General features: G+C 33.7%; 1 protein-coding gene across 5 annotated transcripts in view; it reads right to left on the bottom strand.

Annotated features, from left to right (window-relative positions):
• The window catches only part of XRCC4 (X-ray repair cross complementing 4), a 284,230-nt gene that overhangs the window by 86,399 nt on the left and 179,339 nt on the right, over nt 1-18,492 (bottom strand). For all 5 annotated transcript variants that reach the window (XM_065919091.1, XM_065919088.1, XM_065919092.1 and 2 more), the window contains one exon: nt 14,804-14,951. In XM_065919091.1, coding sequence (XP_065775163.1) covers nt 14,804-14,951 — 148 coding nt within the window. The remainder of the gene's footprint in view (nt 1-14,803; nt 14,952-18,492) is intronic.

Genomic DNA, 18,492 nt, shown 5'->3' with positions numbered 1-18,492 from the left:
GATTACATGGCCATATGTTTTGGGTTAGATAACTAATAAATTCAATTCCAATACTAACATGAAAATTATCTGAAACAAGTGGGCAAAATAAAAAGAAAACAGTAGGAAGAAAAGTATTATCATCTGCTACTTGATCCACATTAGTGTTCCCTTCATTGCTTGAAATCCAATGGGAATGTGATAAATAAATAAACTTAAGAATCTTAGACTAAATCAGTGATCTATGACATCTCTAAAGTTCAGACTGAATGAGTCACTGGATTGGTTGTCTTATCATTATAAATTATTTGAAATAACAGAATTATAATACTTAAAACATTTAAAGAAAAGTTCAAAGGACAGTAGAAAATTAAGTAAAAGAATATAAATGCCAAAAGAAACAAGATTTTTTAAAAAGTGAAAAATTAGAAAAAAAAGGAACAAGATTTTTTCCAAGTTTCAGGTGACTTTAATAAAAAGAAAATTTCAATTAGGTTCACTGAAAAGACAAGGTACAATAGTATGACTGAAACAGTCCTGGAACATGTCAGTCAGCAGTTGATTACAAAAGGTTAAATAAAATCCCTTCTGTTTTCCTATATGTAATGTGTGTATATCGTATTTTAAAAGCTGTTATGTAGACATTATCTTTTTAATTATATGGCTTAGATGCCAGCTCCTTGAGAAAAAGGAATGATACGGTGCCTGGTTCTCAGTAAGTGTGGGCCTGAATTCTGAGATAATATATATATATGATATATTAGTGAACACCACTGACCTGATAACCTTAAGATTAAAATCAGAAGATGACTTTTTTAAATGACAACAAATTTAAATCATGAAAAAAAAATAATAACAAGTCTCCCAAGGAGGAGCTGGCAGATATCACAAGACTCTAGAGAACCAGAAAAATAAACTTTAAAGCTTTACGCATTATCATACAGAGACTCTTTCCTCTCCCATTTTTTTCGTCCCTTTTTACTACCTCTCCTTCTTCCTTTTATGTTTGTCTCCTTCCAAAAATCTTTCCTTGTTTTTTAAAACTTCCTTGTCTAAACTTTCAAAAATATAAGCTATGGGACTCTGAAAGGAACTGAAATTTGTGATCAGTTCAAGATTTCTCTTTTTTGACTAAGACTTCAGCTCCACAAAAGTAGGGACTTTGTTCTATTCACTATTATATCACTTAAGACAGTGCCTGGCAAATATTAGGCCTTCAAATATTTGCTGAATAATTCTTTTAGTTAGAAAAACTGTCTCCTCCAAAGAGTTTTGTTTTAAATATGGGACTTCCTACTGGTTCATTACCTGAAATTATCATTGTTTATACAAGTCTTATAGAAAATGGTGAAAGATATTTCTACATATATTTCTTTATATACTAGAGAGTATGTGCAGAGAGTTGAAAGAAAAGTGATACAAATATGGAATTCACAGAGAACAGCATATTAGAGAGAGATGATAAAAATGATTATAAATAGTGCAAAACAGTTAACATGTACTGAGTGCTAATATTTGTGACAGGTACAGTGCTAAGAATTCTACAAACAATATCTCAATACCTCAAAATCTAGGTAGGTATTATTATTACCCTTTTTTACTGATAAGGAAACCAAAGTGTATAAAGGTTGAGTGGGACATTCACAATCTGACAGGTAGAAAATTGTGAAGCTATAACAGTTGGATTTCAGAATCCATACTCTAAATCACTATAATATGGTGTTTCACTACATATAAAGTAAATCAAGAAAATTTTGTCTGGTTAAGTTCTGTGCTTTTTAGAGAGAAAAACTAAGGCAAAGAAATGTTGAATAATTTTATCAAGATCATATTTCCTACTTGACTTGGTCATTAACAAAAGCATAACAATATATTCTCTTACTTCCTATATTAAATAAGCAATCAACAGGCCTCTCTGGCTACTTCTCTACTTGTCTGTTTACTTTCTGAGGAAACCTTCTTCAAAGTTCTTCCCGTAATCTGCATATCCAATTCTTACCTCATTCTACTCTAGTTAGTCATCTGTCTCAAAACTCCCCTGAGGGCTAGCAGTGTCTCTGTCATTACTGATTTCTCAGCAGCATTTGAGAGTTGACCTTTCTTTTTGAAACATATTTTTTAGCTTTTATTAAATCATAATCACCTCATTTTCCTCCTATGTAATAGTCTTCTTCCTCAGAACTTGTTCTCGCATAGGTGATGTGTGTAGAACCTAATCTCCAAACCTTGAAACTAACATTCTAGTGTTCAATCCTGGGTATCCTTTATTCACAATTTTCTCTGTTCCCATGGCTTTAAATACTAGTTACATTCAGTCTTCGTTATTCATGAGTTCTGTATTTCTAAATTCACCTACTTGCTAAAATTTATTTCCAACCTTCAAATCAATATTTAAGTGTCTTCTCAGTCATTAGCAGACGTGCATATGAACAAAGCAGTGAAAAATTTGAGTCCCTGAAGTGCATGTGCCCGGCTGAGGTGCAATAAGGTTAGCGTCTTCCAGTTTTACTTCTCATACTTGTAAACAATTGTCCTTTTTGCAGTGTATTTAGTGCCTTTTTTTTTTTTTTTTGCATTTTTTTTTTTGTGTTTCTTATTGATGATTTTGCTTTTCTAAGTGGCTTTCAAATATAGAACTGGTTTGCTACCTAATATTTCCAATCACAAGAAGGCTATGATGGCCCTTGTAGGAAAAAATGTGTTTGCTAACTTTCATTCAAGCATGAGGTACAATCCTGTTGGCTCTGAGTTCAATGTTAATGAATCAACAATATGTATCAAATATGGTGTCTTTAAACAGAAACATTCTTAAAATCCGATTAAGTACTGACTGGTTGATAAAAACATTATGACCAGAGGCTCCAGGAATCTAACCTCATGTTTCTCCTTGGGCCAATGATACAGTCTTTATTAATTCCACGTTCCCAGAAACTTGACAAAACATAACTACTATGAATGAGAACTGACTGTATATTGTGGTCCCCAAGTCTTTGTTAAACAATGAATGAATCACACGATCAGTTCAAGAGGTAGTGCAAGGTCATTCAGAGCATGGTAATGAGTTTCAATTTTCCAAAGGGAAGCCATTAGAATAGTTTAGGGAAAGTATAGGTAGCAGGGAGAGATGGGGAAAGTATAAAGATAAAATAAAATTTCCTTTTTCTGAAGTTCACTATGTGGAGAATGAATTAGAGGATGGAGAAGTAAAATGGGGAGACCAAGAATGAGCAGATTGCAGTATTTAGGTGAACCATGATTGTGGTTTACTCTAGCTTAGCGGCAATAGAAGCAAGCAACAAGAGATATTTTAAATGCAGAATGTATCAGATGAGTGGCTAGACTGGATGTGGGTGTGAGGAAGAGGAAGGAGTTCAGGATGATACTAAATTTCAGGTTGTCATTACCGTGTACATGGTAGAAACATTTACCAAGAAGAGGAAGACTCAACCAGTGAAATCTACTTTAATATCTCTTTTATCTCATTAGAGATCTGTTTATTACTTCATTTACTTGATGTGCCAGGTATCTGCTAGTTGTAGAGTTTTTTGGTAATGGTTGATTTACATTATATCCCCAACTCTGGAGACTAATTTTTTGAACTCTACATGTAATATATTTTCTCATTTGCAGTCATTTATCCATATGTCCATTCTGGGTTAACTGGAAAAAAGGTAATAATTTTTACTTTGTGTTATTTGTATTCAATTTAGTTAGGCATTCCAAATGCACCTGAATCTCTTATTTCACATGGCTTCTTTATCATGCTGGATTGTAATTACTTACTGATGCATTTCTTCAACTGTATCATATCCTCTCACAGGGGGAGTAACTGGTCTGTCTTATTTGGTGCTACAGCCCCAGCACCAGGCATAGTGCTCGGGACACAGTGGGTTCTCCATTACTATACTAAGGGTGAGATAAGATACAGAGGACCATAGCCATAACTAATGATAATCTATAATGGCAAATTTTCTTTCCTAGGCTGGGTTGCCTTCTTCCTTTAGAAATTACTCATGCATGTTCCCAACAGTTTAAATGAAGACTCCAAAAGCATACTTTAGACTGAAAGACAATGTTATTATTCAGTAAGAATATGGAGAATTTCATTTGTCTTACAGATATAGCGGTTACGAACAAAAGAAATATTTTCTTTAATAGTTTCTGTGCTTTATATGTGCCATTTATTTGCTTAACCAAAAAGAAATCACAATAAATAAAGAAGTATTATTTTCATGGTTTCTGGATATATAAGTCTGTTTGCCTTTATATCATTATCTTATAACTTCATTAGTTTGCCAACTTCATTTGTGAATACAATTCCCATTTTATCCCCTATAGTCTGGAAATTCCTACAAAACTTATGTATTTTGGCCCTAGGCAAAATGCTTTATAAAATCAAGACTATATCCATAACAGATTTTGGCAGTGAAAAAGTTGATTTTTCTCTGTAGTCCACAAGTAGAATATATCTCCAAGCGAGAAAAATCCCCTAATTTCAAACTGGAATGAAAGTATATATCCGAAAGGAATATTTCCCTGGGATTGAGGTTAATAAGAACACAAACTACATCAAGGAAGGCTTTCAGAGGCTATATAGTACATACTCCAGAATGACAGCATTTTTCAAAATGTGATTTAGACATAGTTTACTGATTAAAATACTTTCCTATATGCTAAAAATTAAGTTAAAAACTGAATTAAAAAAGAAGTGAAATAATATAAAATTAATGTAGTGTATGTCTACATACTTGAGTGTATAAATATGCCAGCCTGACAAAAGAAACTTTTCCAGTCTTTTGGGAAGTCAATGCCCACGGCCACCAAGTTTTGTTTATCCAGCCTTTGTGGTAGGCTGATTTCTAAAGTAAGACAGATGACTTACTTTTATAAAGACAGTGTTTAACAAATAGCTTTCAATAGCTGATGAGGCTTCCCAGTTCTTCCCTAGTAAAAGGATAGCAACCTCAAGTGTTACTCAATCCATCCCTTTCTTTTTTTTTTTAAATCATGCTCATACCTACAATCATTATTTTTCTTCAGATAATTTTTCTTGGCTCACTGTGATATCCTAGCTTCATTGCCAATTTGTAAACATTCCCTCCTTCAAATGTATGGTTTCCAGAAAAAATTGCCTAAAGTGCAGTTCATTTTGCTATCCTTTTAGCTCAAAATGTTTAGCAAGTCATTGATGCATTCATAAAAGAAATTCAAAGAAATCAACTTAGCATTGGAGTCCCAAATTCTGTCGACTTTGTTAGTTTAATCTACATTTCTATGCATCTCATAATATGGTCACTGGTCCCCAGTCTTCCAGACTTTCTCTCCACACATTTACTTAAACATTCTGTTTCTGATAGGGAGGCACTCACTTACCAAAATGGAACAAAATCATGAAATAATGCTTATGAATAGTTATATACTTTTAATTTATTTAGATTTTTTGTTTATTCATTTCTTATTTCTTTGTTCTCATATTTGATGTCTTTACTGTTCGCCAAGATCTCAATTACTTGTGAATTTCTCTTTTCTTATTGTGACATGGGTAGTTTATACTTTCACACAAGCTTAGAGCCTGAAACAGTCTTCAATTTTATTTTGATAAAACATTTTATAATTAACCTCCAACTAATAAAAAAATAAATAAATAAAATAAAGATGCTAGCATACAAAAAAAAAATTTTATTTAGTTTCTTTATGTTTTAATACAAAAGAAATATCTATTTAACATTTAGTTATATATCACGGTAGATGATTTAAGTTATAGAATTTCACTTAAAACTCAAATTTTTAATATAGTATGCTAAATAAGAAAAAATAAATATACCTCTATTTCTTTCAATATTAAACTATAAATTATGAACAAGGAGTCATTTCCTTTGATTAATAACCCCTTTGACCAGGTATAATGAATATTTACACATTATTCTATGTTGATAGAGTACTTAAAATGCCTGAAACAATAACGACTGTCAAGCTAAATTTAGAAAAATTTTATGTGAGAAAGTCTTTCAAGTGACAGAAACGTAATATATATGAAATATGTGATAGAGTCCCTCTACGTAAAACACAGAAAGATTATAACAGCTCCCTATTAAAATTTTTTTAAAAACAGAAATCCAAGTCTGTCGCCGATTTGAAATCTAAATGCATATAATAGCCTGAGGGAATTGTAGTAAGGGTTGTTTCCAGAATGAGTTATAAACATGGAAATACTTTATTTAAACATCTATGTAATCTCCATTGAAACATATTATTTCGAAATTATGTTAAAAAAGAACTTAAAATACATGTTCTTATAAGACTAAGCTTCTCACATATTTAATAATCATGCTGTAAAAGGCCACAACACTGTGGTTGAAACTGTGTATATTTTTAAAATATTAATATTTTGTCCTTTCTGTATAGTTAAAAAATGGCCATTTGGGCAACCTTTATCTTAAAGTGTAATTGCTGATTTTATTGGCAAACCTATAATAATGCATATGATCAATCTTTACTTAATTATTTTGAGTTGCAAACACAATTAATAAATCATCTTTGAAATGTACTGACCATAATCAGTATATTCTGGAACAAGTCCAGGAGGCCATTAATCAAATCGCGCAGCAAGGAAAGTGAAAACCGCGGCCTGAGCAGTTAGGTAAACACTCAGTGAAGCTAATAAAAACCTATCTCATTTTAAAACCACCACTGTATTTACTTTTGCAACTAAGATAAACATTATGATAAAATTAAAGTTGTGTAAAAAATGAGGTTTGCGAATGATGACCAAAGTAAACGTATAGCAATTGCACAAACATTTAATGTCCCTAACTTGACACTGAAGAAGTTTAAAGTTCAGTTACTGAAAATCTTCAAGAATTAGATACCTGAATCTGATGAATTATAATATCCATAAAAATTAAATACACACATGCATACACACATCAAATTTACTGAGGTTTAAACTAGAAAAAAAAGCACACAATAAATTGTTAGGTACTTTCTTAAGAATCAAGGCAGAAAAACGAAAACAGGTTTTTTAAAAAATTAATTAATTTATTTAATTGGAGCATAATTATTTTACATATTCTTTTTGAAAGAACAGGCTGATCAACTACCATATTCTAGATTGGCAGATGCAAATAAATAAATTGTTAAAATGAGTAAATTTTTGAATGAGTTAGAAATTAAATATATATAAAACATAAATCCTTCTTTCTACCCTTACTCCCTCTCTCCCTTACCCCACATTTCTTTTTTTCTTCTTTCCTCTCTTCCTCTCTTCCCTCTACTCTCTTTCTTTCTTTCTTCCCATTTGCTTTTAAAACCTGCTCTTCCAATTTTGTTATTGTCCTTTAATATTATCTTATTGACTGCTAAGTGGGCAGAAAGGAGATTTATTGAGTTAACACATAGAAGGTTATTGGAAATCCTCATTTCCATAAGAATTATGAGGAAAGGAAACACTGTAGGTTTAAAAACTCCATAAATAGAGTTTACTTGCCAAGAACAGATTTCTAAGATTCAGCCTAAAGCCTGGGGAAAACAGTACTTTAAAAACAACAATGCATCACATTCCTACAGCTTCCTACTTAGATAGTGCTACATACATGGGATCTCATCTAACCCTCATATCCACAATGAAAGGCAGGCAGGAGGTATTACCAAACCACTTTTTATACTCACTGATGCAGTCCTTTCTCTACTGTGTATTGCAGAAATTTTGAACAAGCAGTCAAAAGTCACTGCATCTCACATTTACTGACCTTTTAAAATACAGAGCCCTAATTAATTGAGTTGCTGTAAGAATTAAAGAAATTAAAGGAATTTGAGTGCTTAACACAACTTTTGGCATACAGTATTCAAACTAAATATTAGTTATTATCTATCCAGTATAATAAAGTAGCTAAAAAGTATGGTCTTTGGAATAAGATGATCCTACATTCAAAATCACAGATGTAGCTTTGTCTTCAGGCAAGTTATCTAATATCTCAAGGTCTGATCTTTCTAATCTCTAAAATGAGCATAGTTTAGTGAAACATATAAAAGGAATCTAAAGGGTTTACCACAAAGTCTATACCATAAGCTTCAATGAATGTTAAATATTATCATTATTACTGAGAGATGGATTTGCCTAACAACTCATATAAATGCAAAATGTCATTAATAATAATTAAAAGGTAAATGATACTCTGGGTAAAATAAAATTAACATTTTTTAATGAAGCAGTAGGGGACAAAGACCTCCACCGAAAATTAGCTGAGATTATAGATAGGTAATAAACAAAAGATGAAATGCCAATAATCCATAAATATCAGAGAATAAAGACATCTCTAAAGGTTAAGCAATGGTAAACCACTCCAGTATTCTTGCCTCAAGAACTCCATGAACAGTATGAAAAGGGGAAAGGATACAACACTGGATGATGAGCCCTGCCCTCCCCCTATGTCGGTAGGTGTCCAATATGCTACTGGGGAATAACAGAGAAATAACTCCAGAAAGAATGAAGAGGCAGGGCCAAAGCAGAAACAGAACTATGCTGTGGATGTGTCTGGTGGAGAAAGTAAAGTCCAATGTCTAAGGAACAATATTGCATAGAATCTTAGCTTCATGAATCAAGGTAAACTGGATCTGGTCAAATTTAATTAATGAACAAGAATTTAAATAAGGGGCAAATTTATTTCAGATCACCATTATATTTACTTCTGTGGGCAAGAATCCCTTTGAAGAAATGGACTAGCCCTCATACTCAACAAAAAGTCCAAAACGTAGTACTTGGGTACAGTCTCAAAAATTACAGAATGATCTTGGTTTGATTCCAATGCGAACCATTCAACATCACAATAATCCAAGTCTATGCCCCAACTACTAATGCTGAAGAAGCTGAAGTTGAATGGTTCTGTGAAGACCTATAAGAACTTATAGAACTAACACCAAAAAAGATGTCCCTTTCATCATAGGGAACTGGAATGCAAAAGCAGGAAGTCAAGAGATACTTGGAGTAACAGGGAAGTTTGGCCTCAAGAGTATAAAATGAGAACTTTGGTTCAGAGCCAGGAAAGCCTGATGTGTATATTTATTTCTCTAAACAAAAGTGTATGGACTGTGCAATTTCATCCAAGATGACGCTGTTAGCTTCTAGTATAAAAAGGTAAGAATTGAGCTTCTTTGAGTTGAAGAAGACTGCATCCTATAAAAAGTATATCAGTGGTGGCGATGCATTACCACATTCCACTCCAAAGAAGTGAGGAAATACCGCCTAAGATGTGCTGCATCTTTTCCTGCTCTGTGTAGCCACATGGACTATGATAGGATCATGCAACCATGGGTAATTAAATTGTCAACTTAACCTAGGGATGTGTATGTGTTTGCATGAATGTGCACACACACATGTGATTTACAACCCAACTACTAAATGGGACTGCTTAAAGGTTGATTCAGAACACACAGTTAAAACTTCTTCCTTATAGTTCAAGAAGCAACATCTGTGAAAAGTTATAAATTAACAATATGTTCAAGGTTGTTTGGAAGGATGTTTTAGAACTCTTGTGTTTTCAAAAGACATCCATCACAAAGAAGACAAAAATAATGCCTGAGATATGTGAACATACATATTTTTACTTGCTATCATACAGGAATAAAGAGTATATAAAAGTATCTAAAGACTATACAAGTATTCTTTTGTACTTTTGGCCCAAACTATTTTAATGGTTTTATCTTGCAGTTGAGAATGTTGAACTCCTTCCTTTAGAGGTGTACAAATTTGTTCCAATCACTAAAATTTTCTTAGAAAATAACCCTGCTGCTTCTAGATGATCGAACAGTTGGACAAGTACTAGATTTACGGGAAGATTGGGAGGTGGGGAAGAAGGTCCAATATACAAACTGAAATTTCGTTTTTGAGATAAATTTAAAAAACTCTAATTAAGGTTGGAAGTTTCTTATATATTTAAAATGACTGATGTTTGAGAATTTTGAGAGTTCATATCCCAAACTATGGCCCCAAATAATGCTATCCCTTGGACTGTCACTAAGCCCTTTTGGGGAGAGAGGGAGATAGACTGCATGAGGGTGCTATGCATCAAGTACTTTTGAACAATGATTAAACAAGTCAAATGAATAATATACTATGGATTTTTTATATCCTTTAATATATAAATCTTCATTAATATATAAACTATAAAGTTTTAGGGGTTGGAGCATAAGGGAGCATCGGAGCTATATCAGCTCAGTTCTGTCACTTAGTTGTGTTCGACTGTCTGCAACCCCATGGACTGCAGAATTCCAGGTTTCCCTATCCATCACCAATTCCTGGAGCTTGCTCAAACTCATGTTTATCAAGTCGGTGATGCCATCCAACTATCTCACCCTCTCTTGTCCCCTTCTTCTCCCACCTTCAATCTTTCCCAGTATCAGGGTCTTCTCCAGTGAGTCAGTTCTTTGCAACAGGTGGCCACAGTACTGGAATTTCAGCTTCAGCATCAGTCCTTCCAATGAATATCCAGGACTGGTTTCCTTCAGGATTGACTGGTTGGATCTCCTTGCAGTCCAAGAGAATCACAAGCATCTTCTCCAATACCACAGTCCAAAAGCATCAATTCTTCGGTGCTCAGCTTTCTTTATAGTTCAACTCTCACATCCATACATGACTACTGGAAAAACCACAGCTTTGACTAGACAGACCTTTGTTGGCAAAGTAATGTCTCTGTTTTTTAATATGTTGTCTGAGTTGGCCATAGCTTTTCTTCCAAAGAGCAAGCGTCTTTAAATTTCATTGCAGCAGTCACGATCTGCAGTGATTTTGGAGCCCCAAAAAATAAAATCTCTCACTGTTTCCATTGTTTCCCCACCTATTTGCCATGAAGTGATGGGACCGGATGCCATGATCTTAGTTTTCTGAATGTTAAGTCTTAAGCCAACTTTTTCACTCTCTTCTTTCACTTTCATCAAGAGGCTCTTTAGTTCTTCACTTTCTGCCATAAGGGTGGTGTCATCTAAGTATCTGAGGTTACTGACATATCCCCTGGCAATCTTGATTTCAGCTTGTGCTTCATCCAGCCTGGCATTTCGTATGATGGACTCTGCATATAAGTTAAATAAGCAGTGACAATATACAGCCTTGAGGTACTCCTTTCCCAATTTGGAACCAGTCTGTTGTTCCACATCTGGTTCTAACTGTTGCTTCTTGACCTGCATACAGATTTCTCAGGAGGCAGGTAAGGTGGTCTGGTATTTCCATCTCTTGAAGGATTTTCCAAGTTTGTTGTGATATGGTATGCAGCAATTTTTAAACTTATTTGAATATGAAACCCTTTGTAGGGTACTTACTAAGATCTCCTTCATATAATTATATAGAATGAAGTCTGTAAATGATACCATAAAGAATAACTTCTGTACTCAATATCATTTAACTTCAATAAACATCTGACTTTCTTCCCTCACTTATCCAAATCTCAGAGCTAGAGGCATTTTGTTCCTACCTATATATTTAGCAGCTCTTCTGACCACAGAAGCTAATGCTTTTCCTAGTCAAGGATCATTTAAGGAAGAGCTCAAAATTAAATTAGAGTTGCTTGAGATTTGCAATAATCCTTGCTCCTGCTCTACTAAGAACTTCATGTCCAGGTTCTGGTTACTAGGTCTGTATGGTGCAGCCTGGTGTTTGGCTCCTTGTCTTGTTCTCTTGCACAAACTTATTTGGCTGTAACTTGGGTTTGGCTCTCTTCTCAGCCACCTCTCCCAGGATCTGGAGCCCTGACTCTGAGACAAAATTTTCATTTATAGGTCTCTTGTTCAGATACTAATTTCAGTATCTCTTAAAAGTAGTTTGCTTTTGATAAAAAGAATCTATAGAGATAAGAAACAGAGCAGCTATTAGAAGGTAAAGCATAATTTCTAGGTGGGAAGAAATGGGCTGAAATAGTTGAAGAAGTTACAGACATTAAAGTGCTGATTAAATCATTTGGACTGAGCATTTTGTTAGTTGGCTAACTTTGTTAACTGACTGCTTATTTCAATAAGACTGGGACATTGACTCAATTTAGATAAATAAGTGAATAATGACTGGGTCATTCGTTTTGTTAAAATAACATAACTAGTCCAACTAGCCACAGTGATTTCATGTCATACCAATACAATGGCATTAGTAGACTTTTATTATATTAGATTTTTCAGGATGTTGAAATAATAAGAACTCCTAATTTAGAAAAACCTGAAATGAAAATTCTTTCTCAGTTATTACATGAAAAAGCATTAATAATTTAAGCTAAGTGAATATAGTGTTAATTTAGATATATACTGTGTCATTGTATATTTATAGAAAACAATTTTGTGATGTTTTTATTTACAATCAGAATTTTATCTGATGATATTAATAAAGTATATATAAGGATGAAAATAATTTCATAGTCTCTATAGTCTTTGCCAGCTGGTTCATTTTGTTTAATATGTGAAATTAAAACAACTCTACAAATCGTAATTTCAAGTGATGTAAGATAGTAAATAGCAAGGATTATACAGCACATGGTTATACTGAATAATAACTCTTAGTGTTGATGCTATTCGACAGAACAGGATGAGTGTTCCCCAAGTAAAATCATATTGAGTGGATTAGTCACACTCAAATTTTTAATGAATATTTATCAATATATACCAGAGTCAAGGATTTCAGAGTCTTATTAAAAACAGGATATCATCAAAAGATCTAAAAATATTCCTGAAAAAAAAACTTTATATTTACCAAAGGGAAAAAAAAAGGCAAAATGTCAGTACAATTCTGCACCTCAGGACTGCTAACACATGCCAAATTAAACTATTATCCCTGTAAGTACTCTACATAAGTTTCAGTATGTTTTCAATTTTCTAGTTTCCTGTGTTTCAAAAGAATGAGTATTATTATTGGGAATCCAAAACTGTACAACATTGAGCAGTTTGAAAGCAGAGCTAAAAAATGAAAATGAAATGAAGTATAATAGCTTTATATAATTTTAAATGACTATATGTAAGAAGACACTATAATGACTGAAATATCAGGGATATCTAGTGAATCTAATATTTCAATAACTCAAAAAGCAAAAAGCAAGGGAACTCACAAAGAAAAGTCCTCTGTGATGTGAGAAACAGAATGCTATCATATACATGAGAAAAAGCTAAATTTTTAACAAGGTTCCACACAGCCCAGCTTGGACTGGCCTCTGAGTAGCCTCAGCCTCACTGCACTCCCTCCGTTCCATGCTGCCTCCATTCCCACAACACTAACATAGTCCCCCTTATTTGCATGCTCCCAGGCTGCTTTCTCTGCCTAAATCTCTGCTCTCTACTCCACTACTGTACTCCTCATATCTATGAATAATGTTTGTTTTCTCTCATGTAGACTAAGCTTTATGACATCAGGGGCTGTATCTAGTTTGCTCAGCATGTAAACATAAAAGAAAGATACACGAATGGATGAATCAATGAGTGTGGGCAAGTCATAGTCAAAATTATTTATTCTCAACAAAAAACTGTATCTACTATGCATTTCCTTACATGATGTGAAATCATGTGGTAGTCATACAATGAATGCAAAATCTACTGAGAGGCTACTGCAAGAGATACAGAGGAAATACCATTGCGATGGACTGACAAAAATGTTTGAAATTCAGCAGATGCTTAAAATTGAAAACAAGTAATGAAGTCAGGCTTCCCAGCTGAGTTTAGTCGGATATAAGGCTTAATTATGCCACAGTAACGCGACCATAAACACAAAAGCCAATGATAAATAGACAAACAAAACAATATCATTATTAACTATACAATGGATACTTTTATGTAAGAAATTTGAAACCTCTCTCCTGTCAGGCTCAGTTTCCTTAAGGTATAGATTGTGCCTATCTTGGCATCCTCTTTGTCTATATCAGAATCCTAAACTTCATGCTGTTAGGATACCTTTACACTTTCAAAAGTTCTTGAGGACTCAACAGTTTTTATTCATGCGGACTATATTTGCCATATTCAAAATAAAAACTGAGAAAAACTGAAAATACATAAGAAATAATTTAAAAATAATAAACCCAGTATATGTAATAACATATTCTTCATAAAAATCATTACATTTCCCAAACAAAAATTTTGTGGGGCAATGTTTCACAAATCTGTTTGATGCAGACTTTTTGCCTCAATGAAATGTTCGTTATCGTAATATCTCAACTCATGACAACCAATTTGGAATGTTTGTCTGAAACATTCAGGAGGACAGTCTGAACCAAAAAGTGAAAAACAGCACAAATTCAGTGTATAATTCCAAAATCTAAGAGAAATAAGTAGATGACTTGAGACATTTTACTTGAAAAAATATCAAGCAGAATCAAATCAAATGACTAAGCTGAATGTTCTGAGTCTCTTCAAAGCAGTAAATTAGATCAAAATACTTTAGTAAACACAAGCTGGATTCTAGTATTTTTAAGCATCCTGCATGCCATTTCTCCTAGAGAAGGGCATGGCAACCCACTCCAGTATTTTTGCCTGGAGAGCCCATTGGACAGAAGAGCTTGGCAGACTGCAGTCCATGAGGTTGCCAAGAGTCAGACACGACTGAATGACTAAGCATGCCACTTCTAATTAATCCATAAAAACCACAAGAAAAAACTTTACTGTATTTTTAGCACATCTGCTCTAAATATTAATAGGAATTAACTAAATACCAGAGAAAATGTATTGATCCAAATACTTTACAAGCTCCAAAATCATTATTTTTGTTCTAAAACTAGCCTGACGTAAATTCAGAAATAAAAAAGATAATTTGAAGACTATGTAGATTGTTTTAATGTCATCTCACTACTTAGCACAGAATAAAATGACTTACTTTTCCTTTTCTTGAAGCTGTTGCTCCTGAGAGGCCATTTTAGGTTCTGTCCCCAGATTTTTTTGCATCCGCTGCCTCCTCTTTCTACTTGGTGCAATATCAGGGATATCAGGACTTGAAATAATGGAATCATCTCTTCTTACAGTAGCTAAAACAAAATCACATAAAAATTATGCACATTCTTGAGTACAGTATCAATTTGCTGCTTTAGCACCGATACAATGTGATGCAATTAAAATAGAGCAAAACTATTTTTATGAATTTATTCAGACTTCTTATCTTTGACAAAGAATATAAAATAGGGAAAAGACAGTCTCTTCAATAAGTGGTATTGGGAGAACTGGACAGCTACATGTAAAAGAATGAAATTAGAACACTTCTGAACACCACACACAAAGATAAACTCAAAATAGACTAAAGACCTAAATGTAAGACCAGAAATTATAAAACTCTTAGAGGAATACACATGCAGAACCACTCTCTGAAATAAATCAGTGAGATCCTCTCTGACACACCTCTTAGAGTAATGGAAATAAAAACAAAAATAAACAAGTGGGACCTAATTAAATTTAAAATCTTTTGCACAGCAAAGGAAACTATAAACAAGATGAAAAGACAACACTTAGAATGGGAGAAAATAATGGTGAATGAAACAACTGACAAAGGATTACCTTCTAAAACATACAAGCAACTCAAACAACTCAATACCACAAAAACAAACAACCCAATCAAAAAGTGGGCAAAAGACCTAAACAGAAATTCCTCAAAAGAAGACAAACAGATGGCTAACAAACACATGAAAAGATGCTGGAAAGATGTTCAACATTGCTCATTATTACAGAAATGAAAATCAAAACTACAATGAGATACACCTCACACTGGTCAGAATGGCCATCACCAAAAAAATCTACAAACAATAAATGCTGAGGAGGGTGTGGAAAAAAAAGAAACCTCTTGCACTGTTGGTGGGAATGTAAACTGATACAGTCACTATGGAAGACAACATGGAGATTCCTTAAAAAACTAGGAATAAAACTGCCATATGACCCAGCAATCTCACTACTAGGCATACACCCTGAGGAAACCAAAATTGAAAGAGACACATGTACCCCAATGTTCACTGCAGCACTATTTACAATAGCTAGGACATGGGAGCAACCTAGATGCCCATTGACAGATGAATGGTTAAAGAAGCTTTGGCACATGTATGCAGTGGAATGTTACTCGGTCATAAAAAGGAACACATTTGAGTCAGTTGTAATGGGGTGAATGAACCTAGAACCTATTATACACAGTGAAGTAAGTCAGAAAGAGAAAAATAAGCATCATATATTAACACATATACATGGAATCTAGAAAGATGGTACTTAAGAACCTATTTGCAGGGTAGCAATGGAGACACAGACACAGAGAACAGACTTACGGACACACAGGTGGGGAGGGGAAGGACAGGGTGGGATGAATGGAGAGAGTAACATGGAAACAGATACACTATCATATGTAAAACAGAGAGCCAATAGGAATTTTCTGTAGGACTCAGATAACTCAAATCGGAGTTCTGTAACAACCTAGAGGGGTGGGATGCAGTGGGAGGCAGAAGGAAGGTTAAAGAGGGAGGGAATACAGGGATACCTATGGCTGATTCATGTTGAGGTATAGTGGAAACCAACACAATATTGTAAAACAATCATTCTTCAATTAAAAATAAATAAAAAAGAGATTAGTTTATTTGATGAAATGAGTAGTTAGTATGTAATATGTAATAATAGTATGTAGTATGTAATAATACCAATATAAAACCTAAAATATATTGTATACATGGAACAAGTTGATCAAAATGGTCTTTGCCTATCTTCAGCAACAACCTTCTGAAATGCATAGATAAAAGTGAATTAGAGGCACCTTTAAAGAGGTTTTGTTGGAGGGAGATACTGCTACAGGGATAATGAATCAAACTGATAGGAAAACAACAATTACCAGCAGGAATGGGGACTTCCACTAGTGACCTAGAAATAATTTTCATAAACTTCTCAGCCAACTGTAGGGAATAAATGCAAGAAAAGTGGAAGAAAGTACTAACACGTTGCTAATGCGGCTAACCAACTAAACTACCCTAAAAAATGCTTGATATACATGAAATAGAAGCAACAAAAGACATATGCTTGATTTACATTCCTTTTTTCTCTATGAACAACTTAACTGCAAAGAGCTTAAGGGAAATTCAGAATATTCTTTCACTCAATACATAGTATATTCTGCTATCACACACTTTTCTGTATAAAAAAGAGCTCCTTTGTTATTGGTGAATAATGAACAATATCAACATAATTTGAACTCTGGATTGTCCTGTTGGTTCATATGATTTTTTTTCCAACTTGTTAAAGTTTTAAAGTGATAAGGAGCAATGTTCCATTCCAATGAAAAAGAAAATCGTAGCAATGTATAAGAGCCTTAAAAAGTTGAAATGAGGGCTAAAAACCCTATACTATACAAGTCTATCACTTTAGCACTAAAAAAAGGGGCTGGTTTAGTGAATTCAAGAACCCTACACTTTTCAAAAGTTAAACTCTCTGCAAAGCTGCAATCAGAGCTGAAGAAGCTGTGAAGACTTTTCTCCCTGTATCTCTACTCAGACATTTAACTTTTTGATGAAACTAGTGTAATCAAATGTGTTCAGTTACTCCCATCTCTTTCATTTAAGAGGAACTGTGATGATGCAAAGGGTTAGCTGACTGTGATGTTTGGTGAAAAGGTTAGAGATCTCTTAACGGTGTTAATATTTTTATTAGGATTATAACTAGGGAACTAACAACAATAATGTAAAACTACATAGATTTTAAGTGCTCTGCCCAAACCTTAACTTTTTCTCCCAAAAGCTCTATTAATTTTAGTGTGTTAGTTTGCAGAATGAGTAGTTGCTCAGGCATACATGTGTCACATTCTAGAAAATTCTGCATTTTGGGTTCTCATTCTTTGTAGTCCAAGCTTCTCTGAGTGGCCTGACATCACTTGGACACTACTGATCCCTCTCTAGAAATTTTTTTTTTCCTGGATATAATTACCAGTTTTGAGAATGCAGTGCTAGACACGTTACTATCGGTTTTAAAAATATTATCTTATTAATCTTTAAACTTGTGAAGTACCTGCTAAATTCATTTTACTTATGAGGAAACCAAGAATTTAGAGAAGTTAAGAAACTTACCCAAATCATACAGCTTTTGCTTTTATATTTTATCATTATAGCAATTAAAAAATATTTCTATCTGGTGGGTAAATTATTTCCTGATAAAATATGCCCATCAAAGCATATTTTACTTTCCAAAGCTGCTTAAAGACACATAAGTTCTAGTTGATTTCTTATACATTATTTTATTCAAATGTTTTGGAAGTAAAGAAAGATAAATTTTAAAAAAGATGTTTCTTTGAACATATTCCAGCTGAATGACTCCTTTATTCTTATAAAGTTATGTGATGACTAAGGAAGATAATTCTGGTCTCCTGATTTCTTATTCAGTCAGGTCTCATACAGGGTTTAATCAACTGCATAAGCAATCAACAAAGTACAATCTTGTCCACGAATAAAACTAGCAAAAGTGTCAGAGTGAGAAGATGTTTCAACTATATATAGACTTGTAAAATGGAGAAAGATTTCATTTAACTACATTGTGGACATTTATGAGGAAAGAATG

Source organism: Muntiacus reevesi, chromosome 1, assembly GCF_963930625.1.
Source record: "Muntiacus reevesi chromosome 1, mMunRee1.1, whole genome shotgun sequence".
Lineage (NCBI taxonomy): Eukaryota > Metazoa > Chordata > Mammalia > Artiodactyla > Cervidae > Muntiacus > Muntiacus reevesi.
The sequence above is the reverse complement of the archived record's forward strand: the minus strand, read 5'-3'. Positions and strand labels throughout refer to the sequence as shown.